Below are 21141 nucleotides of genomic sequence, written 5' to 3'. Positions count from 1 at the left end.
GTGAATGTAACTTGAGTCCTTATGCTCTTAAAAACAAACGGAGAATATTTCTGCTGTTTTCCCATATAAATCCTTTTCTTTCAAGTGTTTTCAGCCAGTCTTCCTCTGTCTTGTTTCAAGACACTGAACCAGACACTGATCCTGATGTTTGGCTCTGTAGCTTAGTTTAAACAAATACGATGATGATACAGAACTGACTTTAAGAGTGATGATCAGAGAGATTTTCTTTTCTCACTGGATACTTTGGCCTCTTCAGGCCTCTAAAATTCTCCAAAACAAGACAATCTGAGAAAGAAAACTGCGCGTACTGTAACTCACGTCCACACTACAAGATCAGAACCTGAGACCACGGGTTGCAAAAAGAAATAAAAAATCACTTAAAGGGGTCACAAGCCAAAAAAGTCGGGGCTTCACGAAACTAAACAACAGCACTGCAAAATCATCTTACACTCTCCGGGACTGTACCGCTTCCAAAACAGGGTGTTAAATTCACATTTCCATTCAGTTTTAATACGCGTTTTGAAGAGAGATTGCGCTGTCATCCTCAGCAATTCTCCGAAGAGCCCTGACATGTAAGCCAAGAACATACACACACACACACACAGAAATAAAGACATAGAAAAAAGGGAGCCGTGATGCACTTCATACAACTCTAAGCCCCCAGCAGCAGACCTCCTGGGGAGAAGCTGGAGGTGGACACCCTCCTGTGGATGTTCTTGAACTCGCTGCCCTCGGAATCCAATACAGCTCCACCAACGCTCCTCCCTCTCTCCAAAACTCTCCTCTACCAGCCGTGCTACTCAATTACAGCCATAATGGTTCATTTCTGTACCCCGAGACACACGATACACTGTAGCAACCCAGATTCTCCGTGAGACTTGGCGTAAGTCTTAACTCTGGGAAACAAAGACTGTAGCCCAGAAAACTGGCTCCCACCTCATTAACAATCACATTTTCAGTCATCCACAGATCCCCCCCAACCCCACCTCTCTGTTTTTATTACCATTTTATATCACGATCGTTATAAATCCACTGCGCTCGCTCTGTGGATTTCTCTTTTTCTTTTGCAGAGAGGCTGCACACTTTCTTTAACTTTGTGTTCCTTTCGTTTTTTTTTTATACAACTAAGCACGCTGCACATTATCGTAATAATTTTCACTCCCATGAGGCGAGGGCGCTTCGGTGAAGTTGCAAAGCCCCCCACCCCCCTTTTTTTTTTCTTAAATGTGCCTGTGGAAATAATGATTGTAATGGTTTGCAGCTGAGTAGAGGGAGCTGTGAATGACATTATGATTGTGGTGCAATTACCAAGAGCATGAAAACAGACTGTCAGTCATAGTAATGAGTAATGACTCAAATAACACATTTAGTACCAACACATGAAATAATAATAATAATAATAATAATAATAATAATAATAATAATAATAATAATAATAATAATAATAATAATAATAGATGCATACCCTGTATGAATCTGATACTACAAAGCATTCAGGCATCCCAGGACCTCTGGAGGGTTCTTCGTTCAACAGAAAGGTTTCGGTTGCCTGAAATGTAACACAACAGTCATTTATTCAGTTATTCATCAAGTTGACACTGTTTTTAGGTTCATGGAATTTTAAAAACACACCAAAAAGCTGGCTGCAAAGCTGTAAAAGCAGTATTTTTGATACCAGAATCTTCCTCATCTTTCTGCTTTTCATTCTGACCTATTTAATAACCATCCTCAAGTCCCACCACCAGATAACTACTGGAGAAACTTTTTCATCTTTATATTCTATGCACACACACACACACACACACACACACACACACACACACACACACACACACACACACACACACACACACACACACACACAGAGTTGATGGTGTGTGCTGCCTGCCTGTGCCCATATGCTGTGCAGGCCTGAGGCCCGGCCCTGCCAGTCACCACCACTTGAATGGGGAGCAATGTGTTTAGCTGCCGTACCCACACACACACACAATACTCCAACACAATGGCATTTCCTGTCCCTGCTATTTCACCTGCATGGTCACTTTTCTGTCAGCGTGCACTGATTCAGCACAAATCATTCACATACGCGCACAGTCACATACTACACATGCACACATTCGGCACAGCCTCGCACATGCAGAGGCCATACGTCTGCCCACATGCAGACAAACACAGGCTCTTGGCCACGCTACAGGCCCTATATCGCATTCACTGATAGATGAAGCTAAAGTATTTATCCTAAGTGTTTGTTTCTATTCAGTGCGGTTCATTTGTATGCTGTGGGGACGCGCCAGCAGAGACTTGGGCTCTGAATGAGCATCCATTGCAGTTCTGCTGTCAATTGAGGCAGCCAGGCCAGACAACATGGATGGGAGGGAACCACAGACTGAGGATCTGGATCAGGGATGGCAGTTCAGCCTGGTTAGCTAGCCCGTGGCTATTACTTTTTAGTCCAAACTGGTACAAATTGTTTTTTGCCAAGCTAAATTTGAATGTCTGATTTGGAAATCAACTAAACCTGTTAGACGAGGGTTAAAATTTTCTAGGTTCATGAAAATAACTCACAATGGGACCAGGAGTCTTAAGTTTAGTTGCTGGATAGAGAAGAAGAGAGGGAATAATCCTATTTTCCAGAACTTTACATTCTGATCTCTCAACATACCTTAAGCAGAAACAAACAGGGACCCAAAACAGGAACAAACACTGCTCGTAGCCAGCAACAAAATGTAAAGTTATACTATTTAAACTGGCATGTGAGATAAACTATTTTTTAGGGAACTCAAACAGACATTAGGTTTCTTAAGCATTTACATATGCACACGAATACACATATGCACAGGGTGACACGGGATTGCACTTGAACAAATACATGCGCAGACACATGCATAAACACACAGCACTATAATAAGTCCCAGACTTGGGCTAACCAAGCTGCGGCTGGAGACACAGGCTATTCATATCCTTCAGAATGAGAGGTTACAGCTCGAGTCTTTTCCCTTTCCCTTTTACTGTAACACAGGAAGGACATCTCTGTGTGTGACTTCACTCGGTGTCTGTGGCAAAAAAGGTCTTGCAGGCAGACTGATTAACATAAGATTAACATTGGTTTTGTTTAGCATAGCCTCACTCGCTCACATTAAGTTTAGCACGGGGCCACATGAAGCGTTCACTCAGTTAAACAAAGTTAGAATTCAAGTCATCCAAGTGACTGAGGAAACACTACTCAAGCCTCTGCATCCAACCTCTGGCCTGTCATCGTTAATATGTGGGGAAACACAGGAGGAAAACCATTTGAAACCATTTGTCCCACTAAATGGTGCCCTTGTCAAGCTCCCTGGGCTTTCTGATAAGCTCTTAAACTGCCTGGTACAGCTGAAGGATATATTTTACTCTGTTGGTAATCACAGAGTAGCACAGAACAAGGCACACTGGTAGTTCTAATTACCTCTTTCTGACAGATTTTGGTCATTTATTTAAGTTGAAAAATGAGTCGCCTTGCACAGACAATGGAGTTCAGGCTCAAGGTAACTAATCAATGAATAAATGAAAAGATAAAAACATGGGTCAGTTAACAGATGAAGCGTCTCTCTGTCCATATCTTCCTACCTCTCTGTAACTCCAGCCCTTAACAAGGGGCATCGTTTGTTTGAGGCTGATTGTTTGATGTAGCTCCATGAAGCACTGGCCCCTTTTCCCTCCTCACTGTCAGTTTTTATGGAGCATGGTATCAATTATATATATGTGTGTTTATATGTATATATGTATATGTATATATATAAATAAATATATATCTATATACACACACACATGCAGCATATGCCCGATCCATATGGCCCGGCCTAGAGCTAAAACAGTGGCAGAGCCTCATGTAATTAACACTTAAAAAGCCCTAGAAATCATTTGATGTCTACTATGTTGACTGTTCCTTGTCAGGTTTCATCAATAGCAAGAGGAGACGATGTCTTTATGTCTGCAAACAATCACAAAGTGGAAGAGAGGATGAAAAAAAATGTACAGCCTTGGTTCAACAGCAGAATAAAACGCCGGTCATGGTCAATGCCACAGTTTAAGTGTACAAATTAGTATATTTCCCAAAATGTTTAACTGTGAAGTTATTTTTCCGGCACTGTAGGTTGTTGAACCCTGTGATTGACACTCTGATTGACTCTTACAGGCTCTTACAGACTCTGTTTGCAGGACAATAATGTTGTCAGAGTAGAAACATTAATTAATACAAAACAAGTGCAAAAACAAGACAAGACAAAGCTTAAATATACTATAAGTAAGCAATATATATATATATATATATATATATGAGCAATATACTATAAGCCAGATGCTTTAATGGGGATGCTCAAGTTGGCTGTCTGTAATGGAACCTGATTAATCAGAGTATATACGCATGGCCCACAGTCCTGTCTTTCTCATTCTCGTGTTCACAGAAACCACCTGGGTCTTCTTGATACACAACAATCCACGAGAGACAGGTATGCTCACAATCACTGTTTAACATCCTTCTGATCCTTCCACTGCAGCGTCCTAATCATTTGCAGCGTTGCCTCTATGAGCTCAACAGTTTCTGGAGCATCAGAGACTTTTCTTCTGCCGCGAAACATAGCTGACATCCCACCCAGTCCCACTTCATTCAGCCTTAATTGTATCCTCATTCTTCACCTGGTAACAAGCTAACAAACCTGTGCAGATGTGGCAAGCACATCAAAGAGAGGGAGGAATGGGAGGGGGAACTTGTTTGTAGAAAAAAATGTGTGAGGGAATATGAAAGGGGAAATTTACGTTGTGCGAGTCCAAGCCAGCGCCACCTCAGGGAGAAATGCTGGAAAAATGTGATATTTTACACCTGCATCTCAGGAGGTGAGGAATAAGAGACAGGGAGCGGGGGAGGCAGTAATTAGAGCAGTGTGTGTGCATATGTGTGTGTGTGCGCGCACGTGTGTGTGTGTGTGTTTATAAAGGATTTTTATATGTTTCTGGGGCTTGCCACTGGTTCTTTTTCAGCATGCAATTTGGTACGATGCATTCGATGCCAGATTATTAAAAATGCTAAACCTGGTTACGAATGCTAAAAAAGTGTTGAAAATTTAAACAAATATGCTAATATTGTTATAGTGATAAATAGCTGGCAAGCTCTGTTTAATGAATAATGCTATTGGCTCTAATTCCTCATTAAGACCCTAAAGAGGAGAGCGAAGAGAGAAAATACATGTATTGTTGTTGTGATTTTTTTTTTTTTTTTCCAAATTAAACTCGGAAGGCAGAAGATACCAACACCTTCCCAAATTAAGTCGATTCAAATTACTCGGTTACACAGCTGGTGTGCAGTCTGGGGTGTCTTGTGAAACCAATTAATGTGAGGGCTAAGTCTTGATAAAGTAATTGAGGCAGGGTTAGAAATGAGATGGAAGAGTTAGGAGTGTTATGTGATCAGCCTGAGCTTGATGAGACAAAGTAAGACTTCCTTTACACTGCAAAAAATATCCAGGCCCGAATCGAAAAACAAATGAAAGAAATGTGTCAGTGTTGTGTGATGTGCTTTGTTGTTTCCAAAGCAAACTAATCCGATCTGATCCGGAGGCCTTAACTCAAAATTATCCTCACACTGGAGTGGTCTGTTTCATCTCAAGATACGGTCACTTGTTTAAAGAAAAACTCTAAAACTGGACAGGGAACGAGGGAGATTACCTCACTCAGGATGTTTTTCTTTTCATTTTTGTACATTTTTAATTCGCACATAAACAAGTCGCCAGACAAGCGGCAAATGTTGACCCTGCTGCTTTCACCTGCGCTGAATGCTCTGAAGCAACAAGTTCACCACAGCACTTTTGAATTAAAATTCACCCTTATATTTTCAAGAGTACATGCTCCATAAGAAGAGGTACTTCTAAAAACAGCTTTCTCTGTTAAAGCGACTGATTTAATTGAAAGGCATGAAAAAACAGACTGCACGCTAAAAGCACCAGGGCTCGAGAGGACTGACCTGGAACACTGGCATATTAAACAACAAAAGGACTACAGAGTTACCTTTATACTTCTCTGTGTTTTTGCTGGCCTACATGTACATCCTTAAGTGTGTAACACTCATTATACTACACTTATCAACCTGAAAAATCAAAGGAGCGCTCCACTGATTTTACACACATTAAGGTCAGTTTACTTGTCGTGGTGTGAACCACCCACCCTGTGAATACAGAGGTATAACATCTTTTTAAAATAATCCTGAGGATGTCACAGTGATATCATCAGGGCAACCTTGAGTTAAGCTTGAGACTAGAAATATCTGACACAAAACCTGCCTTATTAACTGACGCGGATGAATAGAATTATGGGAAAAGTAGGATCTAGTGTTTCTGGAGTTTCACCCATACGAAGAACTAAAAGAACTAAAAAGCCAGGATAACTCTGCATCTGCTGCTTCGATTATTTTTTATTTCTTTTTAAATCTGTCTCTTGTGAGTCCCTCAACTTTATAGATGAGACACTAAATCACTGTCATGCCCCTTTAAGTCTTGATTTTCTGTGTCAACAGTTTTCTTGGCTTTTTTAAAAAGTACTTCTGCAAACAATTCAGGTCCACAACTCTCTGTTAGTCAAAAGTGACAGTCTTTCTTGAACTTTTGTTTCATTTAGTGCAACACGGACGTCACATCGTAGAAGCAGAATCCATCACACGAGTATACCTCTGGATCCGCCCTCGATAGCCTCTATGCTCAACCGTGCTATAATAGCTACAACAGCTTAAAAACCAATCAACCTGACAAACCCTATTCGAGCTCTCTACGCTAATATTTTTGCTAGTTGACTGTATATCAGAGTTTCCATCTTTAACTACGGCAAAAGCTTACACGCCACATGAGCTATCATAGCCTGCTTGAAGCCTTATTTATTTTTCCAGGGAAATGTCAAGGCCAGGACAAACATAATAGCATAATATTCTGTATACAGTGAGGGATGACATCACTGGCAGCAACAGCCAAGAGGGAGATCACACAAGACTGGAAAACCGCTTGTCTGATCATCATGTGGCAGGCTGCACACACAGAAACACACAGGAACACACAAACAGTGTGGGATACAATTACCACAACCATATACACAGCCCTGCACGATCACTGCATCTGCTTCTTAGCCATCTATACTGGACGCGACACACACGCTGACCATGGAGGAATGCTACTTATTCTAAAGGTCTAATTTATCTATTTATTTATTATATTTCTGGACCAAACTGTTCATGTTTACAGTTTCGTGATGATGGGTCACATTTCCTTTTTGCTTTCAAATGTATTTAGAAAAATCCATAACCTGCAGCACCACAGATATAGATCATCTCTAAAGGAAAAACTGGTGTTTGTGAAATGGAGTACAGCCTCAGGGGAAGCTAACTGAATCCTGACACTGATTGACAGCCTCCAGTGCATTCTGAGTAAACTAACATGCAACTGAAATGTTTGGCACAAATTCACAATATAGCCTTTCCTTATAAAGGAAAAAAAAAGAGGTGAGTTGCTGCTATAAGTAGGAGAATAACAAGTTGAGATAATCCCATGTGAGGCCTGTCCTGAATTCTGTATCATTTTTACTGATGAGCTTCTTGGGCAGCTGCCATGTCAGCGAGGATGCTCGTAAACAAATAATTATTCATACTAATAATCTTCCATATTCATGTGCAAATAAGTTCCCTTCCTGGTGTCTAAGCAGCTTCAAGGTTGTATGTGGGAGGTTCCCCTAACTATGCCTGACTTGACTCATTTCATGCCAAAAAATAATAATAAAAATGAATTTAACTAAAGGTCAAGGATGTGTGAGCTTTATATCAGAATTCTGTACAAAACAGACTTTTTACTACTAATTTTGAAACCTACAAGGATTGCATTCAAATGCATGTTTTCACAACCTCACAGGGAATACATTTGCCAGTGTAAACAAATGTCCTGTTAAGGGCGGATGGGGATGAATATAGGAAACAATAATAGATTTTCTAGTACTCAGCCAATTCAAATTATAAGGATAGAACGATATTCTTGGTGTATCCTAAAAGAATGCTGAAAGTGATCAGAAACTTGGACTTTATGATGTCACAGGATTTCCCCGAATTGCTCAAATAAATCACCTGCGTAATGAAGGAATTGGTCTGAACCGCTGTGCGTAATTACGCACAAATCAAATAGGCACAAAACTGAATGTTGGCGCAAAGAAGAGGTCCCATCCTCTTATAGCCAAGTTTCCAAAGTATGTTAAACTTTGCCTTTAGGTGGGATTCGGTTTCGGGGGGGCTCTCTGTGATGCCTCTTTATTAGCTGCTTACACTGTATGCGATAACAGGTATCATATATGTATGTGGCTATAAATAGTCCATCGACAGCCCCACATCAGAGACCACTGCAATGAGAGGAGGCATGTCCTCCATGTGGATAAATTGCTAAACGTGGATAAAGTGGAGAAATGTTTTTTCCCAACAGCAACATCATTTAACATTACACATTACATTTAGAATTTCAGTAAGGCAAACTCCCCCTATTTAAAAATAACCTTAATACCATAATGAGTGTAACTGTGACAGTAAACATATACAGGTAGGTGGAGGGACTTGGCAAACTCTTTAGTGACTGTTACCCATTAGCTACAAGTAAATAACTAACACACACACACACACACACACACACACACACACACACACACACACACACACACACACACACACAAGAATTATAAGTGAGTAAACCCAGTCCACTAAACTTTACTTTAAATTTCTTTCTGTATGTCATTAAATCTATGAACAACTACAATGAATCTGAAAGCTGACTGCATAAATGAGAAAATTATTGGTTTACATAGCACGTACCATTGTGGTGTAGGGAAATGTGCCAACACTCTCAAAGACCCATTTTCCACTCTCAAAAGTTCGGCTTCCAAAAAAAAAAAGTGTGTGGGAGAGAGAAAACTGCTCGGTTTCTTGTTCAGCTGGGCCTTATACCGGAAGCAAAAGAGCCCTAATACACGGCCTGATGCCCGGTAAACATTTTTTTTTTAAATTTCTGGTCAACTCTTCTCAGTCGAGGCAAAAGTGGACAGAGCCGTATAATCCAATTCGTCTGCTTCCCGACGTCTTCATGCAAAGTGTTTATGTTCGCTTTCAACTCGTGATATTTCCATAAAAACCGTCGGTGTCAAGGCTGAGCTCTCCTGTCAGTGCGCGCTGCTCTCTCTCCCTCTCTCTCTCTCTTTCCAGTCTGTCCCGGTACCGTAATGTCCACTGAGTCGCCGCGCTCTGCTGCCACCGACACAGTCACCGTCTGAGCCCGAGTGACAGAGCAGGAGTCTGGCTGTGCACCGACAGTAAGTAGCCTGCACTCTCTGCTTACGCGCTCACCAAATCAGCTGTTGCTCCTGCAGAGGGGACGCCGCCGCCGCGCGCTTTCCCTTGTGCATGCTCCGGCTGTCCTGATATGAAAAAGCGGAGTTCCTCCTCGGTCCTCCCTCCACCTGTTCCTCAGCGTCCGGACAAAGTCGCGGAGAGAGCGGCGTCTGAAACAAAACTCACCATGTGGCAGCGCGGATGTCGCAACACGAGAGACAATCAGAGTTGGTGAGACTATAGCGGGATTTTGGTGAGCAATGCCAGCCGGGACTGTGTATAGGCTAAAACACAAGAACAAGGAGGCGAAATTGCACGTCTCCCCGTGTGAGACAAAATCAAGTAAACAAATGCTAGAAGTGACACAGCGTGGCTGCATGCACGCACCAGCGAGGACGTGCGGTGTCCTGTGGCCGCGGCCGGAGAAGCGGAGCGGAGGGCTGGTGAATTATTAATAACCAGAGCGGTTCACAGTCTGTCGTGTTCAGTGAGTAACCAGGGCGGCAGCTGGGGGTTTAGAGGAATTAAATACGGGCTCAGAGTAAACCATGGACGCAGGGGATTAATAGCTCTCACCGGCAACAGTGTAGGGGCAGCTCGGGGCCGACAGAGAGGGCGGGAGAGAGCTGGAGGTTAGGGAGCGGTGGGGGAGGCAGTGGTGGTGGTGGAAGGTTATGATAAAACCCCGATATTTTCTATGCGTGTGACATGTAAGCAGAGAGGCACGCATGGACCCGTGGGGTCAGTTCAAAAGCTGGTCGGCTAAAATATGACCTCCAGCCGGTGAACAACACACAGTCTGAACAAACACTGTATTTAAATATATATTTCTTATAAAACTGAATTTATTTTTTTATATATTAATTCAAAGCACATTTCCCCCCCAATTTAATGACATTATCATCACCTACCTCACTTTGTTAATGCTAAACTTAGATGCTTAAATTCCTCTGAGTAAGACACTTCAGTTTAAAGGTATAAAAACAGGTTAAACTGAGCCTAGGTGGTTTAAAGCTCTACTACCCAGGGCAGATGTAATTCTCATAAAATCCAAATTATTGGAGAGACCTATATAATGTCATGTCTGTGGCTGGAACAAAGTCAGAAGTTTCAAGAGTGATTCATATTTCTAACCCTCATTTAAAGATTTATTAGACCTATTTGCCATATTTCCCCTTATTTATGCACATCCCTCGGTACTAAATACTGGAGTGCAAGCCTAAAAGTCCAGATTCACAAGCCCACAGTCAGACCTCTCTGTTTTGTTCCATTTAGGTGGACCTGTGTTTATTTTGTCATGAATCATGAAGCAATCAGTTTGGGCAGATAGGTCAAAAAGAGCAGGTGCATGAGTCCTGGCTGGAGCAGGAGCACAATATTTATCCACCACAAATATCACATTAACCCCGGATATTCAGGTGGACTTTCATCAGACACTCCTTTAAGAGAAACTGGCCTGATGCTCAGTAAACGACCAAAGTGCTGTTATGACCTATAACGGGAAACGAAGCATTTTTTTTTAAGGAAGCGCGCAACCGGAGACGTCACTCAATAAAATGATGAGCGTTGTCAAAATGGATTCCACCTGCCGCCAACTTCAGTCTGTACTGGTGCAACTTTATCACTTTACAAACAGACCAATAAAAAGCTCATGAAGTCAGAGCTGCTGCTTAAAGAGAGACATGCAGCAAAAAAAAAGGAAAAAAAAAGTCTAACTGACAGAGAAGCAGCTTTAATTTCTAAATGTTTAACCAGCATTTAAGTCACTGATTCCTTCCAGTTTTCTTCACCAAGAACGCAACATGTAAAGGTTATTTAAACTCCTTCCACAAGAGATTGTGGGCAAACAGGTTTTCAGAATAAGGAAATGTTTATTTAGATTTACCCTGGAATAAAAATATAGGCTACACCGGATTCAGATGGTAATATTTTCAAATTTAAACCTACATATTAATTAAAAACAGATGTATATGTCAAGTTTTAATGGGTGAATAATTTTGTCAATCGCACAACAGACATTTCTGTTTTCTAAAAGTTTTCCATTTTGCATTTCTTGACTACTATATATATATATAAGCTTATAATCTTCAACGATCAGGTGCATTTGATTTAATTTGAAACCCTGTGTAATTAAATAAATCAGAGTTGTGACAGTCTTTTAATCGACTATAGTTAGATTTTTAAATTTATAACATTTAATAACTGCAGTTTCTGTAAGTTCATTTAAAGTTAATTTAAGAACCGAAAAATATGCCACTATTCTCTCTCTCTCTCTCTCTCTCTCTCTCTCTCTCTCACACACACACACACACACACACACACATACACACACAGTTACGTTCTAAATTATTTCAGCGCTAAGACATTTTATTTGTAGCTTAAAATAGACAAGTACAAAATAAAAAAGAAATAATAGTATCAATAATAATAATGAGGCCATGACAGACTGTGGATAAATGAATATATTTTCGGACTTTAACTTTCCGAAATATTTCTTGCTAAAAAGGCTAAAGCATCAGGAATGTGTGAGATTATTAATCTGTTAATTTTGTTTTATTCTGAAGTTATCAGGAAACAAATTTAAGTCCTCAATCCCTATTTCAGTCTTTTTAAACATGACTGATTAATTATTTAGGCTCCTTGTTTTAGTGTGTGTGTGTGTGAGTGTGTGTGGCCTTTTTAAGTGAGCGGCCTGCAGAAGAAGCAAAGTCTCCACCATAAACCGACTTAAGGCCTGACTGAGCGCAGTCGTTTGTTACACTGTGTCTGATTCAGCTTCTTACCTTAGTGGTTTTATGAGCACAGTATCGTTTCTTTAACATTTACTCAACCTTTCAAATCTTTTAAGTCCGCAGACAGCTGTGCAGTTCGTGGTTAGGCTGGTGATGCAGGATAAAGTGTAAAATAAAAGGTGTGTGGCACATACACACTGACTATTGTTCGCGTATAAACTCGTGTCAGGCAGTTGGGGCATTTCCTTTTTTTTTTTTTTTACTTGACCTGATCTTTGACCTTAAACGCGCTGGTTTTAGTGTGGTCTACTTCTCTGGACTTCTTTGAACATACGGCCTGTTGAAGACCGAAATGTCCTCAGCGACTTGTATTAATCTGCTTAGAGATGTTTAAATGCTCAGGATTTTAACATCCGTTTACTACAGTTGGGGGAAAAAAGTCCGTCAACATGATGGAAATTTGAATTATAATATAAAAACCAATTTAGAAAAAAAAATGAATGTGCATTTGATTGTGAGGATCAATAATCTCAGTTGGAGCAGACAGGCGTCTGTGGCAGCGCTGCATGAAGATCAAGGCGACAAATCACTGACCCTAAAATAGGCCACGGACTCTAACAGCTTCTCCAAAACCACTACAGCCGCTTATGTCGCCCAGATACACACGGACAAGTGGAACAATCTCTGATGACTGACACTGCTGGGCTATTTGCTCAGTGTCATAAACAGTCACCTCTTATTTGAAAAGTCTATAAGAAAGAGATTTAGACTTATAGAAACTAAGATCACGTTGAGGAGGCTGAAACGTGGCCAGTGTTGTAAACCTCACCATCTGACCCGCATGCACCGCACGCACCGCACACTATATTCGTCCAAGCAGCAGTTTGCGCTCATTTGCAAGGTCCTTTCTTTGGACTCTCTCCTCTCCCGCTCCTATATACCATCTCTCCCTGGAGGTTTACACAAACTGTGAAACAAAAGTTCCACTAGGCAACGGCCTGTCGAGGAATGCTGACCTTGGCACGGCCAGTGGAACCAGCCCGACTCACGGCCATTCTCTCACTTCTTTTGGTTTGAATTAAGACGCATTTGACCCGCGCCAACTTCCAAGAGGTGCCACGGTGGTTAGATGCATGCTTTGGCCATGCTGTATAGCTATAGGCTGCCGCTGCTGCTGCAGCAGCTGCTGGTCTGCACTTGCTGACTGAAAAGCTGGCTGCTGCAATGAAGTTTGAAAAGAGTAGAAACATTACACCTCAATCCAAGTGACAACATGGGAAATGACCACTGAAGACTCGGCTCATAGGAGCAGGATAAATGCAATGAATACAAAGGTAATCTTAAAATCTCTGTCTGTCTGTTAGTCCTGGAATTAAAAAAAAAAAAAAAAAACAGCAAACAGTAAAGACCTTAAAGTGAACGGAAGGTTACAAAGTCTGGTTTAGAAGCACGCTGCATACCAAACTATTATAATGATAATTAAGAGGATAAAAATCAAGTTAAAATATAAAGGCAAAGTAAAATAAGCAGTGATGTGTTGCAATCTTTTTAACTTCAGTAAAAGTAGTATAATTATTCTCCATTACAGGTAAAGGCCCTGCATTCATTATTTAATAAGTGAAAGTACAAAAGTATTATATTAGCTAAAGTGAAAGAATCAAGAGTGAAAGTACAGAATGGACTCTATAAGATTAGATTATTATTAATAATGCAATAAAGGGCACCCTCTAATGTTTCACGGTTTGAGGTGCAGAGATGTTTTGCTTTATATAATGCTGGCTAGTTTAATCTACACCTATGCACCTTTTTTATAAACTGGACAAGTTTTGTTTTTGATTTTTTTTTTAAATTTAATGCAAAATCTAAATCTTCAAAGTAACGACACCTGTCAGATAAACGAGAGAGAAAATGGGACAATATTTCTATACGAAATATAGAAAGCAGCTTAAAATAGAAATACGTAAGTAAGTACGTATTTACGAAGTAAGGTACAAGAATCTCAAAACTGTGCTTTAGCAGTACGTGAGTAAATGAGAACAGAGCAGAGTAAGAAACAGCTTACTGAGATCGTAAGCCTTCAGGACTAAAGAGAAGAAAAGAGAGAGAAAATAAAAGGATCTTGGACTGGACTTTGGTGTTGCAGCTCATGTACACACACACACACACACATATATATTTTTTTCAACATATACAAATAATAGTTTTGGAGTGACTGTTTAATTCTCTTTTACTAGAAAACCTTTATTTGTATTTGCTATATAGTTACTTGCCTGTTACAGTATATGAGTGCTTTAGTTTATTAAGTAGTTCATTAAATATTTATCGCACCTTTTCTAAATCTAATTTTCAGAAAGCTCCGGAGGACGTTCTGGCCTTTGAAATTTAAATGGATCATTCTATATATTCCTTCACAGGCATGACTTTTCAAATAACTTCTGATGTTGAAATAGACGATATAGACTCATTCATCTGTGGAAGTGTCTGAATCCCTAAGAGGCTTTGAAATACAGGTTGAGGCTTAATTAGTTCAGTTTAGAAACGGTACTTAATTACCAAAAGACCCTTGAGAAAGTGTGTTGGCCCTTTGTACATCAAGGTAGGAAAAGACTGTTAAGCAGGATTAGACTTAAAGCCACTTACTTCAAATATACAAGTGTCTGAGTGGAGAACAAAGGTTTTCTTTCTTTTTTTTTTTTTAATTTTGATTGATTAGGGTTTTGATTATAGATTTCATAGGCAGGAGAAACAGCCACTCTCTGAATTTTGCCCCCATCTACACTGTACCTTACAGGAGAACCAGATGTGCATTTTATTTTACTGTCAGGCAGCAAAAAACAGACAGAGATGCCTGTGTTCTGAACTCGCACTCTGATCAATTTTTATCAAAGTGCAATTTCCTGACATTAGCATGTGGTAGCTAGAATACACACACACACACACACACACACACACACACACACACACACAACACATCCACCTGCAGGCTGAGCGGTGAGATTAACAACACCTGATGGAGAAGGATGATTGGAGGAGCCTCAGGCCCCTGCAAACTGCTGATTGGCTCAGCGGAGGATCTGGCTAACTGATGCCGAGTAGTGTGTGTGTGTGTGTGTGTGTGTGTGTGTGTGTGTGTCTGTGTCTGTGTCTGTGTGTGTGTGTGCCTGCCTGGATCTCTCAGGGTATCCCACACTCCCCTGCCTTATCAGGCAGCTCCACGGCACCGCTAGAGGAGTGCTGCTCTCAGGAGGGCAGGGCTACCAGCACACCGCTTATCTTCTACCAGCAAGGAGGGTTTATAGGTCTGATTAACTCACTGTTTGTATGTGTTGTGTATATGAGAAAAGAAGAGAGAGCCTAGGTGTATTATTGTGTATTGTAGACTAACGTGTGTGTGCGTGTGTGTGTGTGTGTGTGTGCAGTGGTGGCTGGGTAAGTGAATATGAGTGTGAGAAAGGTGTTTACTCAGTGCAGTAAGCGCTTGGTGAACCACACACAGTGAAGAATGACACCCACATATAACCCCCCCCTCCTCCCCCTGTTCCCCCAGAGGCTCAGAGACACCCAGGAAACTAACACAGAGGCTCCGTCGTAAGCGAGGGGTTTGAGTGTTGAGCATAAAACCACACAGCGCCCTTCAAAAGCACTCTCTCTGTGATGCATTACAAAGCTCCAAACTTTCAAAAAAAAAAAAAAAAAGTCCCTCCTTTGTAAAAATCTATATCAAATTGCACCATTTGTCATCGTGATGATTGGAGAACACACTCCTCCCTAGCAGAGCGGAGCTCAGGGATATGATTTGCTCTGGTTTGGGTCCAGCCGGTACCACCAGAGAGTGTCATCGTCTGAGGGGGAGGGGACTGAGGGGAGAGGGAAGAGTGTGGTTGGCCACCCCACCCCACCCCCCTTCTCCCCCCACACCCCCTTTCCCCCACCCAGGAGAAAGCAGGGCTGCTATAATCTGTTTTCCTGGCTCTCCATGAAAGAGAGAGGAAGAGCCACCAGAGCCTCGGTCCGCTTAGATCTGCTGCCCCTCACCCCAACTGTCTATCTTCTATCTGCTATCTCCTCGCTCCCTTCTTTTTCCCAGCCTATCTGCCCCTCTCTTGTTCCTGCTCTTCATCTCTTGCTTTACTTGCTCATCCAGAATCTCTCTGTGGTCACACTTCAACCACTCATCCATTTAGTTTTGCTCACTGTGTATCTTTTCTCACACTTCCAGTTACTGCTTTTGAGATCTACTTGTTTTTTTTGTGTTGCTGTCTGTAGTCATTTTTAGTCATGCTAGCAGTGCGGCTCTCGGGATGGCTCTGTTGGTTGGTTAGTTGATCTACCACTTTGGTCCAGACTGGCATATCTAGACACTACTGGAAGATCTGGCATGAAATTCATGACATTCATGGTTCCCAGAGGATGAATCTTACTGGCTTTTTTTCTCTAGCATCACACTGAAATTGACATTTATGGTTTTGAGTGAAATATCTCGGTAAATGTTGGATGGATTGTCATGAAATTTGCTACACACATGAACCGCAATCACTATGAAGATCCCCTGACTTCTTCTCTAGCACACCAAATCCCTGCAAAACCAATAACATTCCCATCATCCTCAGCTGAACTTTGTGTTTATCGCTAATTAGCAAATGTTAATTAATGTGGTAAACTAAGCTGGTGGTATTAACCTGACTAAAAATCAACATTGAAAAATGTCATTGTGAGAGTGGTCTATGTTAGCACGCTGATGCATTTAGCTCAAAGCATCCCTGTGCCTAAATACAGCCTCATAGAGCTGCTATCACGGCTGTAGTCTCTTAAGTTGTCATCATTCACCAGCCTCTTTCCATCTTGTTCAATTCATTTTAATCGCAGCATGAGATTTTAAGCAAAGTACAAAATGTTCCTGCCTTGTTTCCTAATCTTTCAATACCCGCTCCCGTTTTCCTTTACCACTTCCTCTTATGCCCTCTTCTTACTGCGCTCCCTCTTTCACACCTCTGAGAGGGGGGTATCATTTTATGGATCCCTGCCATTCAGTCTGGTCCCCCTCCTCTCTCCGTCTGCCTCCATTTCCCATACCCTTCCATCACTTTTCCACGACTCTCCCTATCCTTCCTCCTTGTTTCCTCCTTCCTTATCTCCCTACATCCTCACCCGAACCCCCCCTCCCTTTTTTTTTACATGGGTGGAGTCTCCTCTGTGGTGCCATTTTCTGTTTGGTAGTACATCCAAGAGTACATGAATATTCATGACTAATCCGCTCTGCGCCCTCCACCCACAAACCACCACCACCCCCACTCGCCCTGCAGTCGAAGGCAACACTTGGTAGTGGCACATGGCTAGACAGCTGTTGCAAACCAAGCCAGGCATCTGTGCAGTGGGAGAGTACAAGGAAAAGAGAGACCGAGGGAGAAAGCGAGCAAGAGACACTGCTAGAAACCGATAAAAAGGACAGAGATAAAGAGACAGAGAGGGGAAAGAGTGAGACAGATATATGTAGAGATGGAGAGGACGGGGAGGAAAAAGCAGTGGTTTGAGGGGCATCTGGGTAAAGGAGAGCCAGACAGACAGAAGGAACGGGGTGGTGGTAGGGTCATCTGGGTGAAAGGAAGGGGACGAGCCAGACGGAGGGAAATGGGCACTGATGGGAGTGTCTGTCTGGGGACGGGGAGGGAGACAGATTGAAAGAAGATGGGACAGAGTGAGACAGTAAGGGAGGGAGGCAGGAGGGGCGTATGAACATAAGAGAATACTGGAAAGAGACAGCAGGGGAGGCGAGATGATGGAGGGTTGTCACACACCTGACTTTAATGTTTGTGTAGACTACAAAGGAGCACTTACACTATAGAGCACTGGTGCACAATCTCACAAGAAACTTTAACTAGCTACCAACCAAACTCACTTTAATTTTCTAGCTATTAAAAAAAAAAAGAAGTATTTATTTAATTATATAATTATTGGGTTTTATTTTTCTGTAAATAACCTCTCTACATCTTCCACTGCTTTACACTGGAAAGGGTTTTTTTTGCATGAAATTGTAATATTTAAACATAATAAATATCAGAATCAAAAATCCAATGTGTTTAATATTGTCTGATCACAGAATGCTCACTCTTAATGACACGATGAGGTGTCAGTAAAACTCCCAAATTACCCAGAAACATCACCAAGGACGTGAGTCCAGTGACCTCAGTGCTAGCTATGGCCCAGGTCAAGGCTAGGAACCATTCAAAAGCATTGATTCACTTTCATCAGGACCTGCAATTTAAAGGAGCATTTTGCCAATTTCACACATGCAGTTTGGTTTACATGTGATGAAGAGTACTACTCTTCTGCGGCTCTGGACAAGATCTGTCAAGTATAAGAAAATGACCCTGGAGATGTCACAGTAATGTCATCAAGGTTATACATTTTTAACAGAAAGCCTGCGTTACCAACCCGAAGATGGGGGGGTTTGAAAGAAGTGAGCACACAGGAGGGAGGCAATGAGAACTGAATAAAAGGCCCCATTAGATTGCATTGTGGGAAATGTGGGATCCCATGTTACTGAGCTCCACCCATATTAGAGACTACACGTCAGGATATCTTTGCCTTTGCTGCTTCGGTTTTAACCATTCTTGGTTTAATCTGTCTCCTGTGAGTCCCTCAATTATATGGAAGTGCTATACTAAAAATGCTGGCACACTCCTGTAAAATCAGTTATATTTTCATGGCAATTCTATGTGGAGCAAAAACCTAATCTTGACAGATGAATGACTCGTAGGACTAGAAGATATTTTCTAAAGAATAATCCCAGTGAAACCTGCCTGACACCCCTCGGCTTTGTCTATCACCGAGCTGAGGCACTACATGTCCACAGACGGAGGGAATGCTCCTTTGCCAGCCATGCCCAGCCTGTGCCCCTCTCTCTCTGCCCCCTGTAGCACCCAGTAACCCCTCTACCCCTCCTCCCTGCTCTCCATCTCCTGCATCCCTGCATGGGGCCCCAGCACTGGCTCCCATCCCTCCCTTACTCCCCTCTCCTTCCCCCATCTCTCTCTCTCTCTCTCTCTCACCCACTCTCTCTCCTATCACCCCCCCCCCCCCCCCCCACCTCCCTTTCCCACTAAGGCAGAGGGTCTAGCTCTGCCCTACATAGCAGTGAGCGCAGCAGGCTGGCGCTGACAGGAACCCTCGGGTTTACAAACTGTGTCAGGCCTCGAGACACCTCTGTGATCAACACCAACCGCCACATGAGGGGAAATAATAAAGCAACCGCTACCAAGAGATTGGTGTGATTGATGTTGTCAATATGTGAAATCTGGAATAAATTAGCTCTCTGATCTGATCCAAACTGTGGATGTTTGTGTCACACAAAAAAAAAAAGCTGAAGGTCAAAAGTACAGAAGACGGCGACTGCAGCAATGACAGAAATTACTTAACACAATTCAGTGCTCAAGTTCAACTTACAGATTGATTGACGGTCATGCTGTATATTCAGGTAAAAAAGTAATTGTAATATATTGCTTACAAATCAAAAGGCAACTTGCACCACAGATAGGGAGTGTTGGGTTGAAAAAAAATCAGGTACAGTTTAAAATAGTGGTGCTCATGAGGAAAAAAGTGCCTATCTATGTTGCTTCAAAAGTGTATCATGGCCTTAATAAAATTCTGAATCATTTCCTCTGGTGGCAAAAACAGGTTTTAATTAAAAACTCTTATCCTTTGGGATAAGCCCTAGATATCTTCGATGGAGTCAATCACCCAAATTACTTTGTGATTAGAATTTAGGAAGAAAAACTAAGTGCATTTTTGGGGGAAGTATCACTGCTACTCTTATGGTTTGGTGACATTTTCCAACTATATATTGAAATACATATCATCATCATCACCTCATTCAGGTTTATGCAAATTTGCATGAGTGCACAACATGATTTTCAGACAACTGCGTCATAATCCCGACAAAGATGCTTAACTTTTGTTGACTTTTCTTTGGACTTATGTACCAAACACCTTGTACACAACATATAGCAAGTGACTGACCACAGTCTTTTCAGATGTACAGTGTGGAAACATGCAGCGTGCACAACATGTAAACATTATGTCACATTCTGCAGCAGAAGGACGTTTCATCCAGATCAAGAGAAGTTGTAACTGAGCGCAAAAAATAGAGCAGAAGAACGTCACAAAGACAGAACAGAGACAGACGGACTGATCAATACAGAATGAGGGAGAGACAGGGAGCATCTATCCTACCATCCACCATGACCTGGCAGAGAAGTCATAACACAGCTGCCACCTGAGCCCGGGGTCACTCTGCCTCTCCCACGCCATTCCACACACTGCCACGCTGCCTCTCCCACGCCAGAATCCTCTTCCTGGGACTGCTGATAAATATATAATTATATAAAGCACAGTCAATGAGGGGAAAAACACGGATGGAGTCACCAATCAGGAGCTGTCTGTTACCAGGATGCTGCTGCGGCGTGAGTGATAGAGAGGGTGCGTGTATGTGTGGGTATATACTGTATGTATGCTCTGGTTGTGTGTGTGTGTGTGTGTGTGTGGAGGGAGCGGGGACACAGACACAGAAATGCCACGGAGCCCTCTCCAAGCAGCTGTGCCTCTTGCTTCGCCCGTCCAACTGCTCCTGTTGGCATGTGCAGACTCACAGAGCCACCGACTCTGCACCACATCCTGAGGTGCACGCTTGTACGAGCGTTTACACACATGCAGCGTCTTGCACGTGTGTTATGGTCATGTTTTTGAGGAATGTATATTCCTAACAATATATTTTTTTTATAAGTCATATTGTCAGTCAAAAACAATAATTTCTATCTGCTGTGCTCTGTGCTGATATACATGTTCCAAGAGGCCCCGGGCCAAGCTCAGATGTCTGAGCCAGGTTACTGAAGGGCTTCCACTGGACACTCAACATGCCAGGTCAAAACTGAAAACAATGCCTGTAATGTGGACCCTTTTACTGGCTTCTTATTTATCTTACTGGTAGCGCTCGGTTCCATTACTTTAACTCTCTGTCAACCACCTCAATAAAACACCAAA

The 21141-nt window shown here is 42.1% G+C and overlaps 1 protein-coding gene across 1 annotated transcript in view; it reads right to left on the bottom strand.

Moving 5' to 3' along the window:
* nfixb (nuclear factor I/Xb) overlaps window positions 1-9770 on the bottom strand; it is a 129982-nt gene extending 120212 nt beyond the window's left edge. The window contains exons 1-2 of the mRNA XM_041062480.1: window positions 8861-9770; window positions 1466-1549 (exon numbers count right to left, since the gene is read on the bottom strand). Coding sequence (XP_040918414.1) covers window positions 1466-1549; window positions 8861-8863 — 87 coding nt within the window. The 5' untranslated portion in view covers window positions 8864-9770. The remainder of the gene's footprint in view (window positions 1-1465; window positions 1550-8860) is intronic.
* Between the last annotated feature and the right edge of the window lie 11371 nt (window positions 9771-21141).

The sequence above is a fragment of the Toxotes jaculatrix genome, chromosome 18 (assembly GCF_017976425.1).
Source record: "Toxotes jaculatrix isolate fToxJac2 chromosome 18, fToxJac2.pri, whole genome shotgun sequence".
In the NCBI taxonomy this organism is placed as follows: Eukaryota; Metazoa; Chordata; class Actinopteri; family Toxotidae; genus Toxotes; species Toxotes jaculatrix.
Note: the sequence above shows the minus strand (reverse complement) of the source record. Positions and strands in the feature narration are given on the sequence as shown.